The sequence below is a fragment of the Heterodontus francisci genome, chromosome 1 (genome assembly GCF_036365525.1).
Source record: "Heterodontus francisci isolate sHetFra1 chromosome 1, sHetFra1.hap1, whole genome shotgun sequence".
NCBI lineage: Eukaryota > Metazoa > Chordata > Chondrichthyes > Heterodontiformes > Heterodontidae > Heterodontus > Heterodontus francisci.
In genome coordinates, this window is record NC_090371.1 from 73,204,055 (window position 1) to 73,225,608 (window position 21,554).

Consider the following 21,554-nt stretch of genomic DNA (forward strand, 5'->3'; position numbering starts at 1 on the left):
ATTTGCAGAAACGGAAGGGAAAGAAGTACACTAAATCTGATATGTCTGAATTTGACAGCATTACACCCAAGACAAAGTACAGATGGGCCCCATCCATACACGGATGTCCTAGGGTGCTGTCAAATTCAATAGATTAAACATGGAATAATGTGCAGATGGTAGCATGTTGCAAGGCAGCAGCACATTAAGTGTTTGAAAAACACTCCACAAATTTTGGATGAATTACTTTATCAAAGGCACTTGAACAATTATGTCCTCACAACAATCAAGTCAAATTATCCTTTCTAAAATATACAGGTTGCAGCTCTGGGCTGGTATTATTCAATTTTTGGCAGGAGACCAGCTTTGGTTTGTAGTAAGCATTATGGCACATAATGGTGTGAGATAGATTTTCGAGAATGAATCACACTATTTGAACTGGAGTGGTACCAGAATCAAATGATTTTTACTGAGGTGAGAACAATGATGCACGGTAGATTACAGAGGAACAGTACATCCTTTATATGTTGCAGCTACATTGAAGCCAGAAGAAAATTAGCACAAAAATTTTTTAAATAGGTAGTTATACTACATTTAAAAGTTAAATTATTGCAGAAGATGGAATATTATTGCTGCTGGATAGGTAGGGAAGCAAGGAGGCATCAAGGCTCCTGATTTGTAGAATATCCATATGCTTTTACATTAATTTTGTTTCTAACAAAGATAAAACAGTAACAGACAGGATTGGCTTAAATCATATTCTTGAAAAGCCTGTCAAGTGCCCTTAAATTGTGCTGATAACATTAGAGAAAGAGGAATTTCAGGACCAAGGCCATTGTGTACTGTATTGATAGGCACAAGTAAATAAATAAGCTAGGGGGAGAAACATTGAGCTGAAAGAATTAAGATTGAAACACATAAGCTTTTAAAATACAGGTTTTTCATCACAGCAAGGGTAATATAAAAGGCAATATGCTGCTCTGAGACTAAAACTATGGGTTGGGGAAAGCAATGATAAGAAGTGACAGTATGGTGAGAGTTTGGGGCAGTTTGGCAATTGGTTTGAACAACTGGGTGTCATAAAACATCAGATGATGTTGTGAGCAGCAGGAAGAAGACCATCAAGAAAATAACAAAGAAGCGATAATGCTTTTACTTAGATAGAAAGAGGCAATTGCCATCTTCGAGACCCAGCGGTGTGGACGGGCTTGGTAAAGCCAACTGCACAGGCCCTCATTAGATCTGCGCATTTGAGTTTTAGGTAATGTGAATTACTCTGTATGGGTGTTTATGGAATTAAGAATGTTTTGTCAAGAATAAATGAAGTGAATCATCAAACATAATACTGTCTCTAGCTGCTTGAATATGTTTAAAGAGCAAAAGGACTTATCCGACACTGATCATTATCCAATGACCTCTGTTAAAATGCATCAGCTGAAGACAAAATCAGGTTGGCCTATGAGGATCTCCACACTCGAACAGCCTCCTCACATGTGAAGGGTCAATGACTTTAAGAGTGGAGGAAAAAGTCCCATTAAGATTTACAATCAACTTGACCAGACTTTTTCCTCACCTTGGCTATTTTTGTTTAGATTTTAAAAATATATTTGTTTTAAAGGCAGAACAGCTAAGGCACAATATTTCAGAGCTGAACAAAGCTGTTCCAGCATATTAAGACAACCCTGCTTGCAAAGCAGACTGGAAGGTAGCAAATGTAACCCTGCTATTCAGGAAAAAAGGGAGAGAGAAAACAGGGAGCTATAGACCAGTTAGCCTAACATCAGTAGTTGGGGAAATACTTGAATCTATTATTAAGGACATGCTAACAGGGCACTCAGAAAATGGTATGATTGGGCAGAGTCAACATATATTTATGAAAGAAAAACCACGTTTGACATATGTATTAGTGTTTAAGGATGTGACGAGTAGAGCGGATAAGATGGAACCAGTGGATGTAGTGTATTTGGATTTCCAAAAAGCATTCAATACAGTGCCAGACAAGAGGGCATAATACAAAATATAGTCTCGGGGGATTAGGGATAACATATTACATTGAGGATTGGTTAATGGACAGAAAACAAAGTAGTAATAAACAGGACATTTTCAGGTTGGTAAGCTGTAACTAGTGGTGTACCACAAAGGATCAGTGCTTGAGCTTCAGCTATTTATAATCTAGATCAATAATTAAATGAGAGGACTGAGTATAATGTATCTAAGTTTGATGACGATACAAAGTTAGGTGGGAAAGTAATCTGTGAGAAGGATGCAAAGCGTCTGTGAAAGGGTTTAGACAGGTTAATTGAGTGGCGAAGAATGTGACAAATGGAATATAATGTGGAGAAGTGTGAAGTTATTGACTTTGGTAGTTAAAATAGAAAAGCAGAATATATTTTAAATGGTGAGAGACTGGGAAATATTGGTATTCAGAAGGATCGGGTGTCCTTCTACATGTATCACAGCAAGTTAATATGCAGCTAAAGCAAGCAATTAGGAACACAAATGGTATGTCAGCCTTTATTACAAAGGGATTAGAGCATAAAAATAAAGAAGTCTTACTGCAATTATATAGGGCCTTGGTGAAAACGCACCTGGAGTACTGTGTACTGTTGTGGTCTCCTTACCTAAGGACGTATGTACTTGCCTTAGAGGGAGTGCAACAAAGGTTCAGTAGACCGATTTCTGGGATTAGGGGATTGTCCTATAAGGAGGGATTTTGTACACTAGGCCGACATTCCCTCCTGTTTAAAAGACTAAGAGGTGATCTCATTGAAACACAAGATCCTTAACCAGATCGACAGAATAAAAATTGGGATGATGTCTCCCTTGGCTGGGGAGTCGAGAACTAGGGGGTCACAGACTCAGGTCTAAGATGAGGAGAAATTTCTTCACTCAAGGGTTGTGAATCTTTGGAATTCTCTACCACAGAGAGCTGTGGCTGCTCAGTCATGGAATATATTCAAGTCAGAGATCAATTGACTTTTGGATACGAAGAGAATCATGGGATTTGCGGATCGTGCAGGAAAGTGTAGCTGAGGTGAAAGATCAACCATGATCTTACTGAATGGCAGAGCAGACTCAAGGGGTCGAATGGTCTACTCCTGCTCCTATTATCTTATGTCTAAAGTAACTCCTCCATCCCAGATTTTTTCAAAAATGGCATCAGCACTCACTGTTTAAACAAAATACTCAAGAAACTAGCATAAGTGGGAGCAGGAGAAGAAACTAAGATCATAAAATTATTTCTTACTGTTCATTTTAAAGACTATAAAGTGTATTTTTAAAAATCTCATCTTAACATCTCCCAAAACCAGACATTTGAGGCAAACACCCTGATGAGATTCCCACTTTGAACTCCCAGCTACAAATCCACTTTATCAGTATTTTTAAGAACATAGGGAATAGGAGCAGAAAGCCACAGGCCCCTCGAACCTGCTCTGCCATTCAATACGATCATGGCTGATCTTCTGCCTCAACTCCACTAATTGGCCACTCCCCATATCCCTGAGAGACAAACAATCTGTCGATCTCAGCCTTAAATATACTCAAGGTTACAGTACCCACAAATTCCAAAAGATGCCCAACCCTTTGAGTGAAGGAATGATCGACTTCTTATCCAGAGACTGTGCCTCCATATCCTAGATTCCCCGATCAGGGGAAACCACCTCTGCATGTATCCCTTTAGATTCTTGTATATTTCAATGAGATCATCTCTCATTGTTCTAAACTCCAGACAGTGTAGGCTCAATTTACTCAGCCACTCGTCATAGGACAACCCCCTCATCCCAGGAACCAATCTTGTGAACCTTCACTGTATTGCCTCCAATGCAAGTATATCCTTCCATAAAAAAGACGACCAAAACAGCACACAGTACTCCAGGTGTGGTCTCACCAAAACCATGTACAATTGGAGCAAAACTTCCTTATTCTTTTACTCAGATCCCCTTGCATTAAAGGCCAACATGCCATTCTACAGCTCTACAGCCTTGTGGACTGAACACCGAGTTCAATAACTTCAGAGCATGACTGGCCTTTTTTATATTTTCATTTTATTTTTTTTTAACTATATGCCTGTTTTTCATGTAGACAGAGCTACCCATTATTCCCCTATTAACACTCTCTCTGGACTAATGCTTTGTCTTTCATTACAAGCATTAACACACTCTTTGCCTTTGCCCCAGGCCAGCTTAGTTATTTCATCTCTCCTGCTCACTGCCCTATCCCACACCTTCCCTTTTGTTCCCTTCCCCATGGGCCCCCCTCCAACCCTCTTCACTTGCTTAAAACCTAATACTTTTCTAACCTTTGGAGTTCTGATGAAAGGTCACAGATCTGAAACGTTAACTCTGCTTCTCTCTCCACAGATGCTGCCTGGTCTGCTGAGCATTTTCAGCACTTTCTGTTTTTATGCCATTTCCCTTCCTAATTGCTTGCTGTACCTGCATGCTAACTTTGTGGTCCTTCTACGAGTACACCCAAGTCTCTCTGAACATCAACATTTACAGGTTTCACACCTTTTAAAAAATATTGTGCTTTTCTAATCTTAATACCAAAGTGAATAACCTTACACTTTCCCACATTATATTCCATCTGCCACCTTGTCGCCTATTCACCTAAACTATCTTTATCTCTTTACAGCCTCTTTGTGTCCTTCTCACAGCTTACAATCCCACCTAGCTTTGTATCATCAGCAAACTTAGGTACAGTACTCTGTCTCTTCGCCCAAGTCATTAATATAGCTTGTAAATAGCTGAGGCTCCAGCACTGATCCTTACAGCACTCAACTAGTTACAGCCTGCCAACTTGAAAATGCCCCATTTATCCCTACCCTGCTTTCTGACTATTAACCAATCCTCTATCCAAGCTAATATATTACCCCCTACTCATTATATCCTCAAAAAACTAAAAAGTGTCAAACACGATTTCCCCTTCGCAAAGCCATGTTGACTTAGAAAATCATAATATGATCAGTGCATTGTTAATACTTCCTCAATAATAGATTCCAGCATTTTCCTGACAATTGATGTCAGGCTAACTGGCCCGTAGTTCCATGTTTTCTTCTCCCTCCTTTCTTGAGTAGCAGTGTTACATTTACTAACTTCCAATCCACTGGGACCATTCTAGAATCTAGGGAATTTTGGAAAATCATAACCAGTACATCCATTATTTCTTTTAGAACCCTAGATGTAGGCCATCAGGTCCTGGGGATTTGTCAGCTTTTAGTTCCTTAAGTTTCTCTAATACTTTTTCTCTGCTGACATTAATTACATGACGTTCTCACTCTAATTAGTCCCTTGTTACCCTCTATTTCTGGTCTGTAATTTGCATCTTTTACAAACACAAAATATGTCTTCAACGTCTCTTCCATTTCCTCACTCCCCATGATAATTTCTCCTGTCTCTGCCTCTACGAGACCAACATTTATTTCAGCTACTCTCCTTTTTATAAAAGCAATTTTTGTAAAAGCAATTATCTGTTTTTACATTCCTGGCGAGTTTACTTTCATGCTATTTTTTTCCCTTATTTAAAAAAACTTTCTGGTCGCCCTTTGCTGGTTTCTTAAACACTCCCAATCCACAGGCTTACTACTATCCTTTGCAACATTATAAACCTCTTCTTTTTATCGAATACTAATTAACTTCCTTGGTAAGCCACAGATGAATCTTTGTGGCTAAGTTTTTATTTTTTAATAGAATATATGTTTGTCCAACATTTTGAATTGTTTCTTTAAATGTTTCCCACTGTTTATTTACCCAATCAACCTTAACCAGTTCTCCCCTCACAACTATGTAATTGGCTTGAAGTTCAAAATTCTTGATTGGGACTGGAGTATATTGCTTTCAAACTTAATTTAGAATTCAATTGCATTATGATCACTTTTTCCCCAGAGGATTTTTTACGATGAGATTAAATGTGCCTCATTAGATAATACTAGATGTAAAACAGCTTTATTTTTCCCTAGTTAGTCCATAATGGATACGAAAACAGCTATAGAGGTCACATTACTGTCAGGATCTCTGTTCCTAAAAGGCAATTCAATATCTTCATGGAGCAACATGAAAGCTAAAACCAAAATAAATCAAACTGCATAAAAGTATTCAACATTTAACAATTTCAGTTATCAGTACTGATGATGGGTCTATCCTAAAACTTTAACACATCCTTCCCTTTCAGGTATGACATATCCTGCTATTCATGAGCAGAATTTTCTATTTTTTTTCACATTTTATAGCACTTTCAACTTTTCCTCTCTTTTGACATAATTCTGAGTAATGACAAAGCCAGATAATGCAAGCAACCAAAGAATGCAACAGGCTGACTACCACGGAATCTGAGATTATTGTATGCTTTGCAGTTCAAGTAATTTAGAACATCTGTATATGATTAATATAGTTTGGAAAAGTAATATAACAGATCTACTTACTGTCTACAATATCCAACATTACCTTGAGATCATGGTTATCCAATGGATCCATCAGTTGTCTTACTAGCGTTTGCAATGATTGGCTTGCAAGCTCTACCAATCGCTGAAGAATCTAAAAATTGAATGTTAATCGTCATTTTACTTCGATCAAATTCCAAAAAGGCCACAAGGAGGTGCTGAAATTGGATAACGCATTGGGTAATTCTTCATATGTACTAGAACAAAAATTACAGTTAACATTTCAGGTCTGTGACCTTTAAGAACATACGAATTAGGAGCAGGGGCAGGCCACTCAGCCCCTCGAGTCTGCTCTGCCATTCAACGAGATCATGGCTGATCTGATTGTAACCTCAACTCCATATTCTCTCGCACCCCCGATAAATTGCCACCCCTTGCTTATCAAGAATCTATCCACCTCTACCTTAAAAATATTCAAGGACTCTGCTTCCACTGCCTTTTGAGGAAGAGAGTTCCAAAGACTCACGACGCTCAGAGAAAAAAAATTCTCCTCATCTCTGTCTTAAATGGGTGACCCCTAGTTCTAGAATCTCTCACAAGCAGAAACATAATTTTCACATCCACACCGTCAAGACCCCTCAGAATCTTATATGTTTCAATCAAGTCGCCTCTTACTCTTCTCAACTACAACAGATACAAGCCTAGCATGTCCAACTTTTCCTCATAAGACAACCCACCCATTCCAAGTATTAGACTAGTAAACCTTCTTTGAACTGCTTCCATTTACATCCTTCCTGAAATAAGGAAACGAATACTGTACACAGTACTCCAGATGTAGTCTCACTAATTGCCTGTATAACTAAAGCATAACCTCCCTACTTTTGTATTCAATTCCCCTCACAATAAACAATAGCATTCTATTAGCTTTCCTAATTACTTGCTATATCTGCAGACTAACGTTTTGCGATACATGCACTCGGACACCCAGATCCCTCGGCATCTCAGAGCTCTGCAATCTCACACCATTTAGATAATATGCTTCTTTTTTATTCTTCTTGTCAAAATGGACAACTTCACATTTTCCCACATTATACTCCATTTGCCAGATCTTTGCCCACTCACTTAAGCTATCTATATCCCTTTTTAGCCTCCTTATGTCCTCTTCACAGCTTACTTTCCTACCTATCTTTGTGTCATCAGCAAATTTAGCAACCATACCTTTCGGTCCCTTCATCTAAGTCATTCATATAAATTGTAAAAAGTTGAGGCCCCAGCACTGATCCCTGTGGTACACCACTCGTTACATCTTGCCAACCAGAAAATGACCCATTTATGCCTACTCACTGTTTTCTGTTAGTTAACCAACCTTCTATCCATGCCAAAATGTTAGCCCCTACACCATGGACTTTTATTTTCCACAATAACCTTTGATTTGCCTTCTGGAAATCTAAGTACAGTAGGAGAGGCGGTGGTGTAGTGGTATTGTCACTACACTAGTCACCCAGAGAACCAGGGTATTACCTCGGGGAACATGGGTTTGAATTCCACCACAGCAGAAGGTGGAATTTGAATTCAATTAATAAAAAATCTGGAATTAAAAAGCTAGTCTAATAATGGCCATGAAACCATTGTCGATTGTTGTAAAAACCCATCTGGTTCACTAAGGTCCTTTAGGGAAGGAAATCTGCTGTCCTTACCTGGTCTGGCCTACATGTGACTCCAGACACACAGCAATGTGGTTGACTCTTACATGCCGTCTAAAATGGCCTTGCCAGCCACTCAGCTGTATCTAACTGCTACGGAGTCAATAAAAAGGAATGAAACTGGATAGACCACCTGGCATCGACCTAGGCACTGGAAACGACAATGGCAAACCCAGCCCTGTCGACCCTGCAAAGTCCTCCTTACTAACATCTGGGGGCTTAAGCCAAAGTTGGGAGAGCTGCCCCACAGACTAGTCAAGCAACAGCCTGACATAGTCATACTCACGGAATCATACCTTACATACAATGTCCCAGACGCTGCCATCATTATGCCCGGGTATGTCCCATCCTACCAGCAGGCCAGACCAAGCAGAGGTGGCAGCACAGTAGGGAGGGAGTTGCCTGGGAGTCCTCAACATCGACTCTGGACCAGATGAAGTCTCATGGCATCAGGTCAAACATGGGCAAGGAAACCTCCTAATGATTACCAACTACAGCCCTCCCTCAGTTGATGAGTCAATACTCTTCCATGTTGAACACCACTTGCAGGGAGCACTGAGGGTGGCAAGGGTGCAGAATATACTCTGGGTGGGGGACTTCAATGTCTATCACCAAGAGTGGCTCGGTAGCACCACTACTGACTGAACTGGCTGAGTCCTAAAGGACATAGCTACAAGACTGGGCCTGCAGCAGGTGGTGAGGGAATAAACATACTTGACTTTGTCCTCACCAATCGGCCGCAGATGCATCGGTCCATGACAGTATTGGTAGGAGTGACTACCACACAGTCCTTGTGGAGACGATGTCCCGCCTTCACATTGAGGATACCATCCATCGTGTTGTGTGCTAGTATCACCGTGCTAAATGGGATAGATTTCAAACAGATCTAGCAATGCAAAACTGGGCATCCATGAGGTGCTGTGGGCCATCAGCAGCAGAACAGTACTCAACCACAATCTGTGACCTCATGGCCCGGCATGTCCCCCACTCTACCATTACCATCAAGCCAGGAGACCAATCCTGGTTCAATGAAGAGTGCAGGAGGGCATGCCAGGAGCAGCACCAGGCATACCTGAAAATGAGGTGTCAACCTGGTGAAGCTACAACACAGCATGCAATAGACAGAGCTAAGCGATCCCATAACTAACGGATCAGATCTAAGCTCTGCAGTCCTGGCACATCCAGCTGTGAATGGTGGTGGAAAATTAAACAACTAAATGGAGGAGGTGGCTCCACAAATATCCCCATCCTCAATGATGGGGGAGCCCAGCACATCAGTGCGAAAGATAAGGCAGAAGCATTTGCAACAATCTTCAGCCAGAAGTGCCGAGTTGATGATCCATCTCGGCCTCCTCCTGATGTCCCCAGCATCACAGATGCCAGACTTCAGCCACTTGGATTCACCCTGCGTGATATCAAAAAACAACTGAAGGCACTGGATACTGAAAAGGCTATGGGCCCAGACAATATTTTGGCAACAGTACTGAAGACCTGTGCTCCAGAACTTGCTGCGCTTCTAGCCAAGCTGTTCCAGTGCAGCTACAACACTGGCATCTACCCGCCAACGTAGAAAATTGCCCAGGTATGTCCTGTACACAAAAAGTAGGACATGTCCAACCCGGCCAATTACCGCCTCATCAGTCTACTCTCAATCATCAGTAAAGTGATGGACAGTGCCATCAAGCAGCACTTGCTTAGCAATAACCTGCTCAGTGACGCTCAATTTGGGTTTCGCCAGGGTCACTCAGCTCCTGACCTCATTACAGCCTTGGTTCAAACATGGACAAAAGAGCTGAATTCAAGAGGTGAGGTGAGAGTGACTGCCCTTGATATCAAGGCAGCATTTGACGGACTGTGGCATCAAGGAGCCCTAGCAAAACTGAAGTTAATGGGAATCAGGGGGTAAACTCTCCGCTGGTTGGAGTCATACCTAATGCAAAGGAAGATCTTCAGCTGCTTCATCAATGACCTTCCTTCAATCATAAGGTCAGAGGTGGGGATATTCGCTGATGATTGCACAATGTTCAACACCATTTGCGTTTCCTTCAGATACTGAAGCAGTCCGTGTAGAAATGCAGCAAGACCTGGATAATATCCAGGCTTGGGCTGATATAAGTGCCAAGTAACATTCGCACCAAACAAGTGTTAGGCAATGACCATCTCCAACAAGAGAGAATCTAACCTTCTCCCCTTGACATTCAATGGCATTACCATTGCTGAATCCCCCACTATCAACATCCTGCGGCGAGTAACTCATCTCCTGACTCCCCAAAGCCTGTCCACCATCTACAAGGCACAAATAAGGAGCGTGATGGAATACTCTCCACTTGTCTGAATTGGTGCAGCCCCAACAACACTCAAGAAGCTCAACACCATCCAGGACAAAGCAGCCCACTTGATTGGCACCCCATCCACAAATATTCACTCCCTCCACCACCGACGCACAGTGGCAGCAGTGTGTACCATCTACAAGATGCACTGCAGCAATGCACCAAGGCTCCTTAGACAGCACCTTCCAAATCCGCAACCTCTACCAACTAGAAGGACAAGGGCAGCAAATGCATGGGAACACCACCACCTGCAAGTTCCCCTCCAAGTCACACACCATTCTGACTTGGAACTATATCGACGTTCCTTCCTGGAACTCACTTCTTAACAGCACTGTGGGTATACCTACCTCACATGGACTGCAGCAGTTCAAGAAAGCAGCTTACCACCACCTTCTCAAGGGCAATTAGGGATGGGTAATAAATGCTGGCCAGCCAGCGGCGCCCACATCCCATGAATGAATAAAAAAAACATCTACAGGTCCCCCTTTATCCTCAGCGCACGTTACTTCTTCAAAGATCTCCAATAAATTGGTTGAACATGATTTCCCTTTCACAAAACCAAGTTGATTCTGCCTGATTACCTTGAATTTTTCTAACTGCCCTGCTATAACGTCTTTAATAATAGCTTCTAACATTTTCCCTATGACAAGATGTTAAGCTAACTGGCCTGTAGTTTCCTGCTTTCCGTCTCCCTTCCTTTTTGAATAAAGTAGTTACATTGGGTATTTTCCAGTCAAATGGAACCTTCCCCGAATCTAGGGAAGTTTGGAAAATTAAAACCAACGCATCAACTATCTCACTAGCCACTTCGTTTAAGACCCTAGGATGAAGTCCATCAGGACCCGGGGATTTGTCAGCCCGCAGCTCCAACAGTTTGGTTCAGTACCACTTCCCTGGTGATTGTAATTTTCTTGAGTTCCTCCCTCCCTTCTATTTCTTAATTAACAGCTATTTCTGGGATGTTACTTGTATCCTCTATAGTGAAGACTGATGAAAAATACCTGTTCAGTTCATCTGCCATCTCTTTATTTTCCATTATTAATTCCCCAGACTCACTTTCTACAGGACCAATGCTCACTTTGTTCACTCATTTCACTTTTAAATATCTATAGAAACTCTTACTATCTGTCTTCATATTTCTAGCCAGCTTTCTCTCATACTCTAATTTTTCCCTCCTTATTAATCTTTTAGTCGTTCTTTGCTGCTTTTTATATTCTGTCCAATCTTCTGACCTGCCACCCATCTTTGCGCAATTATATGCTTTTGTTTGACACTATCTTTAATTTTTTTTTTACATTAACCTCAGATGGCGAGTCCTCCCATTGGAATTTTTCTTCCTCGTTGGAATGTATCTATTCTGTGTATTCTGAAATATCCCCTGAAATGTCTGCACTGCATCTCTGCCAGTTCACTTTTGCTAGCTCTGCTTTCATGCCTCATAATTGCCCTTAATTAAGTTTAAAATACTAGTCTTAGACCCACTCTACTATTCCTCAAACTGAATGCAAAATTCAATCATATTATGATTGCTGCTACTGCCTAGGGGCGCCTTCACTATGAGATCATCAATTCATCCTATCTCGTTGCACAATACCAAGTCTAGCATAGCCTGCTCTCTGGTTGGCTCCAGAATGTGCTGTTTTAAGAAACTATCCCATAAACATTGCATGAACTCCTCATCTAGGCTACCTTTGCCTATCTGATTTTTCCAGTTTATATGTAGATTAAAACCCCCCATGATTATCGCTGTTTACTTTTCTGACAAGCTCCCATTATTTCTTCCTTTATACCCCATCCTACCATGTGGTTACTGCTGGGGACCTGTACACCACTCCCAGATGGGACTTCTTGCCTTAATCATTTATCATCTCTACTTAAACTGCTTCTACATCCTGTTTTCCTGAACTTAGGTCATCCCTCTCTATGATGCTATTACCATCATTAATTAACAGAGCCACTCCTCCACCTTTTCCTAGCTTCCTGTGCTTTCTAAATGTCACGTACCCTTCAATATTCAGGTCCCAATCTACGTCATCCTATGTCATAGACCTGAAACGTTAACTCTGTTTCTCTCTCCACAGATGCTGCCAGGCCTGCTGAGTATTCTAGCACTTTGTTTTTATTTCAGATTTTCAGCATCTGCAGTATTTTGAATTCCATTTTCAGCAAGGCTACAAAATGGAGTCGTACGCCACTGTGCAGTCATTAACTCTCCATTTCAAGCGAGGGAACAAATTAATAGAAGCAGCATTGCCCCACAAAGACTTCTGTCTTAATGCACATTTCAAACAATTTTTCTTAATTCATTCTCAGATTTGGGCATAGTTGGCGGGCTAACATTTATTGCCCTGAATGTAACTGTTTGATAAAAACTGAGTGGTTGCCAAGCCATTTTGGAAAGCAGTTCAGGATTAACCACATTGGTGTGGTACAGGATTTACATACAGGTAAAATTGGTTAAGGAGAGCAGGTTTCCTTCCCTAAAGAACATTATAGACCAATGGAGTTTGTCCAATTATCCAGCAGTTTTATGGTCACTTTTACTGGTCCCAGCTTTTTTTTAAAACCAAATTCAAATTCTCAAACTGGCATGGAGTGATATAAACACTAAACTATCATACCCACATTGAATACATTCCCCAGAGTTCTGCACATCGTATTTTTCCTACATGTTTTACATATAGTTCTATTTTTGCTCTCTCCATTTTAAAATATTTTTGTCTTCTTCCCCCTATATTTTCCATGCAGGCTTTGTGCAGGACACCTCCATTTCATTATGATTGCTAGGATTGGACTAGAGCAGCGGATGCTGAATTGCCAACCGATAGCCATTGTTTGTCAGATGCCTGCCCTCAACTATTTGATATCGTAGAGTGTTAACAATGTATGTCTAAAACTCTGTAGGAAGTACAAATACATTTTAAGTTTGGCAAAAAAAAACACATTAATCACTAAACATGCACATGGATACATTTGTGTGCATCGGTACATCTGTGTGTTTTATGAAAATCTCGCTCACCGGTGCAGATGGTCGTCCTTTTGTCCATATTGAAGTCTTCCTATCATTGGGTGTAGCAATAAACATAACTGGATGCTGGGTCCTTGTGGCAACAAAATCATTCTTAACCTCAGCATATTCAGTTTCTATTAATACAAAGTAACAAAAATCATCTCAGGTGTCACATCATACCACATAATATACTGTAGACAAATCCTCCTCTCAAGAGCATGCCAAATTTGTAAACCACAGTAAAGAATGAATGACAAGTAGACTAAATCTTGGATCATGCTCCTTGCAATTTCCTTTCTGATTATGCAACACCCTCAAACAGAAAATGTCTGGTTCTCCTCTTGCTACCTTAATCCGCTGTTTCAATCTCATTAAAGCATATATATTCTGTAATAGGAAGAAACATCTACAGATTATATCGGCTGCAATCAGAAGTTGCATAGTGAAACAGAAGATGAGGGTCGGAATTGTGGGGTTTCAGAACGGGACTCAGTAAACTGGCTGTGCGCCATTTGCAATTCCCTTCTTCTGTTGCCCTGAAACACTTGCTGCTTCCTGTCCCTTGAAAGCTTCTAATCATAGCCTGACCAGTTGCATGATGTTGACACAGCTGGGTTTCAGATAGTTCAATTTCCTTTTCTTAGTGAATGCTACTAAAAGACAATTTTAATGAAATTACTTAAGCTAAAACAAAGGACAAAATGCCAGCACCCAACAGGATACATCCAAGGAATCGGAGAGAAATGGAGAGGAATCAGCAGCAAAGGCTCTAGAAATTGCAGCCGGAATTTTACCTCCCCCACCCGCCCTGCAGGAGCCAGCCAGTGTGGAGGGGGGGTGGGGGGCGTAAAGTTGTGTGGGAGGTCGGGGGGGTTAGTGGTGGGAGTAGAATAATGAGCAGTGTCACTGAGGAAGGAGATGTGGTTGTGAAAACTAGCTTTGGTAGACACTTTAATCAAACATTTTGCTATTAACACTCTCTCTGGACTAATGCTTTGTCGTTCACCACAAGCATTAACATTCTCTTTGCCTTTGTCCCAGGACAGCTTTGTTATTTAATCTCCCTCTGCCCTATCAAACACCTTCCCCTTTTTTCTCTCTCCCACCTCCCTCCCCTTCACTTTCTTAAAACCCCAATTCTTTCCTAACCTTTGCCAGTTCTGATGTAAGTTCACAGACCTGAAACGTTAACTTTGCTTCCCTCTCCACAGATGCTGCCAGACCTGCTGAGTACTTTCCAGCACTTTTTGTTTTTATTTATTTTTAAAGTGGGACCAAAACCTGGCACGAAAAGCTGTCACGGAACAATGGGTTATCTTTAAGGAGGAGATGCTTAATCAAAAACAGTGTTCCTTGATTGATAAGGAAGATATAGAATATGATGAAACAAAAATAAATGAGGGTGTATGATGCATGTAAGGTGAATTCTTCAAGTGAGAACCCGGCCAAATACAATAAGTTGAGAGGGGAGGTGAAGAGAAAAATAAGACTGGCAAAGAAAGAATATGAGAATAGAATAGCAGTCAACATAAAAGGGAACCCAAAAATCTTCGACCGTCATGCGGGACATAAGAGGTGAGTGGGGGCGATTAGGAACAAAGAGGGTAATATATATTCAGAGGGAGAGGTACTAAAAAGACTGGCAATGCTTAGGGTAGATAAGTCACCTGGTCTGGATGGTTTTCATCCCAGGTTTCTAAAGGAAGTGGGGGTGGAGATAGTGGAAGGGCTTGCCATAATATCTTCCGATCTTCTCTAGAGAATTGGAGCGTGGCAAATTTGACTCCCTTATTCAAGAAAGGGTGCAAGATCAATCCTAACAACTACAGGCCAATTAGTTTAACATCAGTGGTGGATAAGGTTTTAGGAACAATAATCAAGGAGAAAAAATCAACAGGCACTTGAGAGGTTTCAGTTAATTAAGAATAGCCAGCACAATTTGTAAAAGGCAGATCCTGCTCATTTAATCTAACTGAATTTTTTGAAGAAGTAACAGAGAAGGATGAAGAAGGGAATGCGGTAGATGCACTCTATATATCTTTGAAGAAGGCGTTTGATAAAGTACCACATATAAGGCTGGTTAACAAAATTGAGGCTCATGGAATAGGAGGGTCACTGTCCAACTGGATAAAAAATTGGCTTAAGGACAGAAAACGAGTCGTGGTAAATGGTTCTTTTTCACACTGGAGGGTAGTAGACAGTGGTATTCCCCAAGGGTCAGTGCTGGGACCACTGCTTTTTTTTTTGTTATATATAAATGTCTTGAATCTTGAAATACAGAGTAGAATTTCAAAATTTGCCAATGATACCAAACTTGGAGGAGTGGCAAACAGTGAGGATGATATGAACTGCCTGCGACAGGACATAGGTTAGCAGAATGGACAGACAGGAGGAATAGGGTGAGGCAATACAGACTAAATGGCACAGTTCGAAAGAATGTGCACAAGACCAGAGGGACCGGGGGTGCACGTGCACTGATATTTGAAGGTGGCAGGCCATATTGAGAGAGTGGTTAGCAAAGCATATAGGATCTTGGGCTTCATAAATAGAGGCAGAGTGTAAAAAAGGGAAGATATGCTGAACCTTTATAAAGCTCTGGTTAGGCCCCAACTAGAGTACTGCATCCAGTTCCAGTCACCACAATTTAGGAAAGATGCAAGAGTCCTTGTAAGGGTGCAGAGGAGATTTACCAGATTGATTCCAGGGATGAGAGATTTTAGTTACAAGGTTAGGTTTGGAAAAGCTGTGTTTGTTCTCTTTGGAGCAAATGAGATTGAGGGGAGATTTGATAGAGATGTATAAGATTATAACAGGCATAGATGAGGTACACCAGGAAAACCTGTTCCCACTGACTGATGGTACAAGGACTAGGGGGACACAGGCTGAAGGTTTTGGGCAAGAGATGCAGGGGGAATGGGGGGGGGGGGGGGTGGGGGAAAAAGAACATTCTTACGCAGCGAGTAATGATGACCTGGAACTCGCTGCCAACGAAGGTGGTGGAAGCGGAGAAAATCAGTGATTTCAAAAGGAAATTGGATGGACACTTGAAGGAGGTAGACGCTTGAAGGAAATAAACTTGCAGGGCTATGGGGATCAAGCGGGGGAGTGGGACTGACTGGATTGCTCTGCGGAGAGCCGGCATGGTCTCGAAAGCCCAAATGGCCTCCTCCTGTGCCGTAAATGACTCTATATGGTGGATGAGGAAAATGCAATGGGTGTGGTGACAGGGACTCTCAGAAAGCCTTTGACAAGATACTACACAGGACACTATTTGAGAAGATTAATGTGAATGGATTAGAGGGATCATGGAAAATTGGATTAAAAACATCTTAGAAGGTAGGAAACAGAAAGTGGGAGGCGAGGGCAATATTTCAAAATGGTTGGAAATGGTTCTGTTCCGAGGTGGTTTCTGTGCACTGTGTATATGAATGAGTTGGATATAGGGTTACAGGGAGTAGTGTCCAAATTTGTAGACAAGACTACAACAGGAGAAACAGGTGGTGGGGAAGGCAAGGATAGATCCTTGAGGGACTCTCGAGCCAAAGGCGCAGGAATGGGAAAAGGCAGCATTCCAGGAGATTTTCAGGCAATGACTGGATAGATAAGAATGGAAGCAGGTGAGGGTAGTGGCACTCAGCTGGACAAAGGAGGTGGATAACTGGAGCAGGATGGCATGGTCAACCATGTCAAAGGCTGCTACCAGGTGGAGAAGGATGCAAAGAAATAATGCACCAGTCAGTCACACAGGATGTCATTTGTGACTTTGATAAGGCCATTTCAGTGCTATTATGAGGGTGGAAATCTGATTGAAGGGATTCAAACATGGAACTGTGAGAGTAATGGACATAGATTTGGGAGGTGGCAACACGTTTAAGGACTTTGGAGAGGAAAGGGAAGTTGGAGATGGGGTGATAGTTTGCAAAGTAGGATCAAGGGTGCGTTTTGGAGGAGGGGGGTGATGAAAGCAGACTTGAAAAGGAGGTGGACAGTAGCAGAGGAGAGGGAACCATTAACAATATTAGCTGGCATGGGGGTTAGGAAGAGAGGCTGATTGTCAGAAGTTTAGGGAGAATAGGATCAAGTGGTGCTTGGTGAGGGAATGAGGGAAGATTATAAAGAGACAATAGAAAAATGCAAATTCAGGGCTAGAGCCGTCAAATGACGTGATAGAAGCAGCTGAACAGATGGTCTCAATCAAAAGAAATCTATTAGCTCTTCACACTTCTTGCTGGAGGTGAAACTGGAAAGTAACAAGAAGTGGCTTAAGACCAGTTCTGATTGCAGCAAACTTGTGTTACTCATTTAGCTGGGGAATAGATTAGATGTGTACTTTCAGAAAGAGCAGGTATTGGACTGCTTCAGAGTAACACTTAATCATGAAGGACAGGTGGTGTCGTAGTAGTAATGTCACTGGACTAGTAATCCAGAAACCCAGGCAAATGCTCGGGGGACATGGGTTTGAATCCCAACATGGCAGATGGTGAAATTTGATTTCAATTAATAAGTCTGGAAATATAAAGCTAGCCTAATTAGAATTAGAACATTACAGCGCAGTACAGGCCCTCGAAGTTGCGCCGACCTGTGAAATGGTGACCATGAAACCATTGTCGATTGTTTTATAAACCCATCTGGTTCACTAATGTCCTTGAGGGAAGGAAATCTGCTGTCCTAACCTGGTCTGGCCTACCTGTGACTCCAGACCCACAGCAATGTGGCTGATTCTTAACTGCCCTCTGAAATGACCCAGGAAGCCACTCAGTTCAAGGGCAATTACGGATGGGCAATAAACGCTGGCCTCGCCATTGATGCCCAAATCCCATGAACGAATAAAAAAAAATAAACAAAATGGAAACTTAACCTACAGAAAAACCTGGGTGTGGTATTTTTAAACAGACTGACTTCAAAATGCATTAAATGGAGCAGTCATAACCACAAACATCATGCTGCAAAAGCACCCCAGATTCTGCAGAGTAATCACTGCCTAGAAGAACAGAGAACTTTATAACTTATCAAAAACCTTCCTGAATTCAAATAAGGAAGGCACCATACAGCTCGAAAAGAAAGGTCAGAGTTAACTAGGGATGCCCTGAAGGTAATGCCTTCTAGATTCTACAAGGTATTAGATTAGATTAGATTAGAGATACAGCACTGAAACAGGCCCTTCGGCCCACCGAGTCTGTGCCGAACATCAACCACCCATTTATAGTAATCCTACACTAATCCCATATTCCAACCAAACATCCCCACCTGTCCCTATATTTCCCTACCACCTACCTATACTAGTGACAATTTATCATGGCCAATTAACCTATCAACCTGCAAGTCTTTTGGCTTGTGGGAGGAAACCGGAGCACCCGGAGAAAACCCACGCAGACACAGGGAGAACTTGCAAACTCCACACAGGCAGTACCCGGAATCGAACCTGGGTCCCTGGAGCTGTGAGGCTGCAGTGCTAACCACTGCGCCACTGTGCCGCCCCTGTTGCAGAACCTGTTACTGGATGTATCCATTAAATGCTAGGTCTGCTAAATAGAATAAAACAAATACACCCCATCACCTCCACAGTGACAGATATTTCATCATTTCATTATGCAATTGTACAGCACAGCAATTAAACAAGTGGAACCTGTCATAGCCACTAAGCGCATTGCACTGTTGAACTACAAGAAAGCCCCCAGCGATTTAACATCCGCAGCACTTAAAGCAGCCAGAAGCACTGCGCAAAGAACAGCCAGGCGCTGCGCAAACGACTACTGGCAACATCTATGCAATCATATTCAGCTGGCTTCAGACACCGGAAACATCAGAGGAATGTATGATGGCATTAAGAGAGCTCTTGGGCCAACCATCAAGAAGATCGCCCCCCCCTCAAATCTAAATCAGGGGCCATAATCACTGACCAACGCAAACAAATGGACCGCTGGGTTGAGCACTACCTAGAACTGAACTCCAGGGAGAATGTTGTCACTGAGACTGCCCTTAATGCAGCCCAGCCTCTACCAGTCATGGATGAGCTGGACATACAGCCAACCAAATCGGAACTCAGTGATGCCATTGATTCTCTAGCCAGCGGAAAAGACCCTGGGAAGGACAGCATTACCCCTGAAATAATCAAGAGTGCCAAGCCTGCTATACTCTCAGCACTACATGAACTGCTTTGCCTGTGCTGGGACGAGGGAGCAGTACCCCAGGACATGCGCGATGCCAATATCATTACCCTCTATAAAAACAAAGGTGACCGTGGTGACTGCAACAACTACCGTGGAATCTCCCTGCTCAGCATAGTGGGGAAAGTCTTTGCTCGAGTCGCTTTAAACAGGCTCCAGAAGCTGGCCGAGCGCGTCTACCCTGAGGCACAGTGTGGCTTTCGTGCAGAGAGATCGACCATTGACATGCTGTTCTCCCTTCATCAGATACAGGAGAAATGCCGTGAACATCAGATGCCCCTCTACATTGCTTTCATTGATCTCACCAAAGCCTTTGTCCTCGTCAGCAGACGTGGTCTCTTCAGACTACTAGAAAAGATCGGATGTCCACCAAAGCTACTAAGTATCATCAGCTCATTCCATGACAATATGAAAGGCACAATTCAGCATAGCAGCACCTCATCAGACCCCTTTCCTATCCTGAGTGGCGTGAAACAGGGCTGCGTTCTCGCACCCACACTTTTTGAGGTTTTCTTCTCCCTGCTGCTTTCACATGCGTTCAAGTCCTCTGAAGAAGGAATTTTCCTCCACACAAGATCAGGGGGCAGGTTGTTCAACCTTGCCCGTCTAAGAGCGAAGTCCAAAGTACGGAAAGTCCTCATCAGGGAACTCCTCTTTGCTGACGATGCTGCTTTAACATCTCACACTGGAGAGTGTCTGCAGAGTCTCATCGACAGGTTTGTGGCTGCCTGCAATGAATTTGGCCGAACCATCAGCCTCAAGAAAACGAACATCATGGGGCAGGACATCAGAAATACTCCATCCATCAATATTGGCGACCACGCTCTGGAAGTGGTTCAAGAGTTCACCTACCTAGACGCAACTATCACCAGTAACCTGTCTCTAGATGCAGAAATCAACAAGCGCATGGGAAAGGCTTCCACTGTTATGTCCAGACTGGCCAAGAGAGTGTGGGAAAATGGTGCACTGACACGGAACACAAAAGTCCGAGTGTATCAGGCCTGTGTCCTCAGTACCTTGCTCTATGGCAGCGAGGCCTGGACAACGTATGTCAGCCAAGAGCGACGTCTCAATTCATTCCATCTTCGCTGCCTTCGGGAAATACTTGGCATCAGGTGGCAGGACCGTATCTACAACACAGAAGTCCTCGAGGCGGCCAACATCCCCAGCTTAAACACACTACTGAGTCAGCGGCGCTTGAGATGGCTTGGCCATGTGAGCCGCATGGAAGATGGCAGGATCCCCAAAGACACATTATACGGCGAGCTCGCCACTGGTATCAGACCTACTGGCCGTCCATGTCTCCGCTTTAAAGATGTCTGCAAACACGACATGAAATCCTGTGACACTGATCACAAGTCGTGGGAGTCAGTTGCCAGCGTCCGCCAGAGCTGGCGGGCAACCATAAAGGCAGGGCTAAAATGTGGCGAGTCGAAGAGACTTAGTAGTTGGCAGGAAAAAAGACAGAGGCGCAAGGGGAGAGCCAACTGTGTAACAGCCCCGACAAACAAATTTCTCTGCAGCACCTGTGGAAGAGCCTGTCACTCTAGAATTGGCCTTCATAGCCACTCCAGGCGCTGCTTCACAAACCACTGACCACCCCCAGGCGTTTACCCATTGTCTCTCGAGATAAGGAGGGCAAAGAGAGATGATTGCTAAAATTATTTTTTCAAAACTTATTACATTGATAAATTTCCATAATTAATGCCTGAACCAATGCTGTTGGCTTTCCGATCCATAGTTCCAAAGTACAGTTCCGAAGAAGGGTCACTTACCCGAAACGTTAACTCTGCTTCTCTTTCCACAGATGCTGCCAGACTGCTGAGTATTTCCAGCATTTCTTGTTTTTATCCCAAAGTACACTTGCTTTACAACCAATATCAAGGTTTTTGGAGAGCAGGAAGAAGATGATAAATTAACAATGGGCTAGAGAGAGGGGAAATGGCTAAAAATTCAAAGTTGATTGAAGCTTGCCTTTGCCTAATT

At 42.6% G+C, this 21,554-nt stretch overlaps 1 protein-coding gene across 1 annotated transcript in view; it reads right to left on the minus strand.

Moving 5' to 3' along the window:
* nol6 (nucleolar protein 6 (RNA-associated)) overlaps positions 1-21,554 on the minus strand; it is a 152,624-nt gene that overhangs the window by 16,550 nt on the left and 114,520 nt on the right. The window contains exons 22-23 of the mRNA XM_068031659.1: positions 13,411-13,535; positions 6,423-6,512 (exon numbers count right to left, since the gene is read on the minus strand). Coding sequence (XP_067887760.1) covers positions 6,423-6,512; positions 13,411-13,535 — 215 coding nt within the window. The remainder of the gene's footprint in view (positions 1-6,422; positions 6,513-13,410; positions 13,536-21,554) is intronic.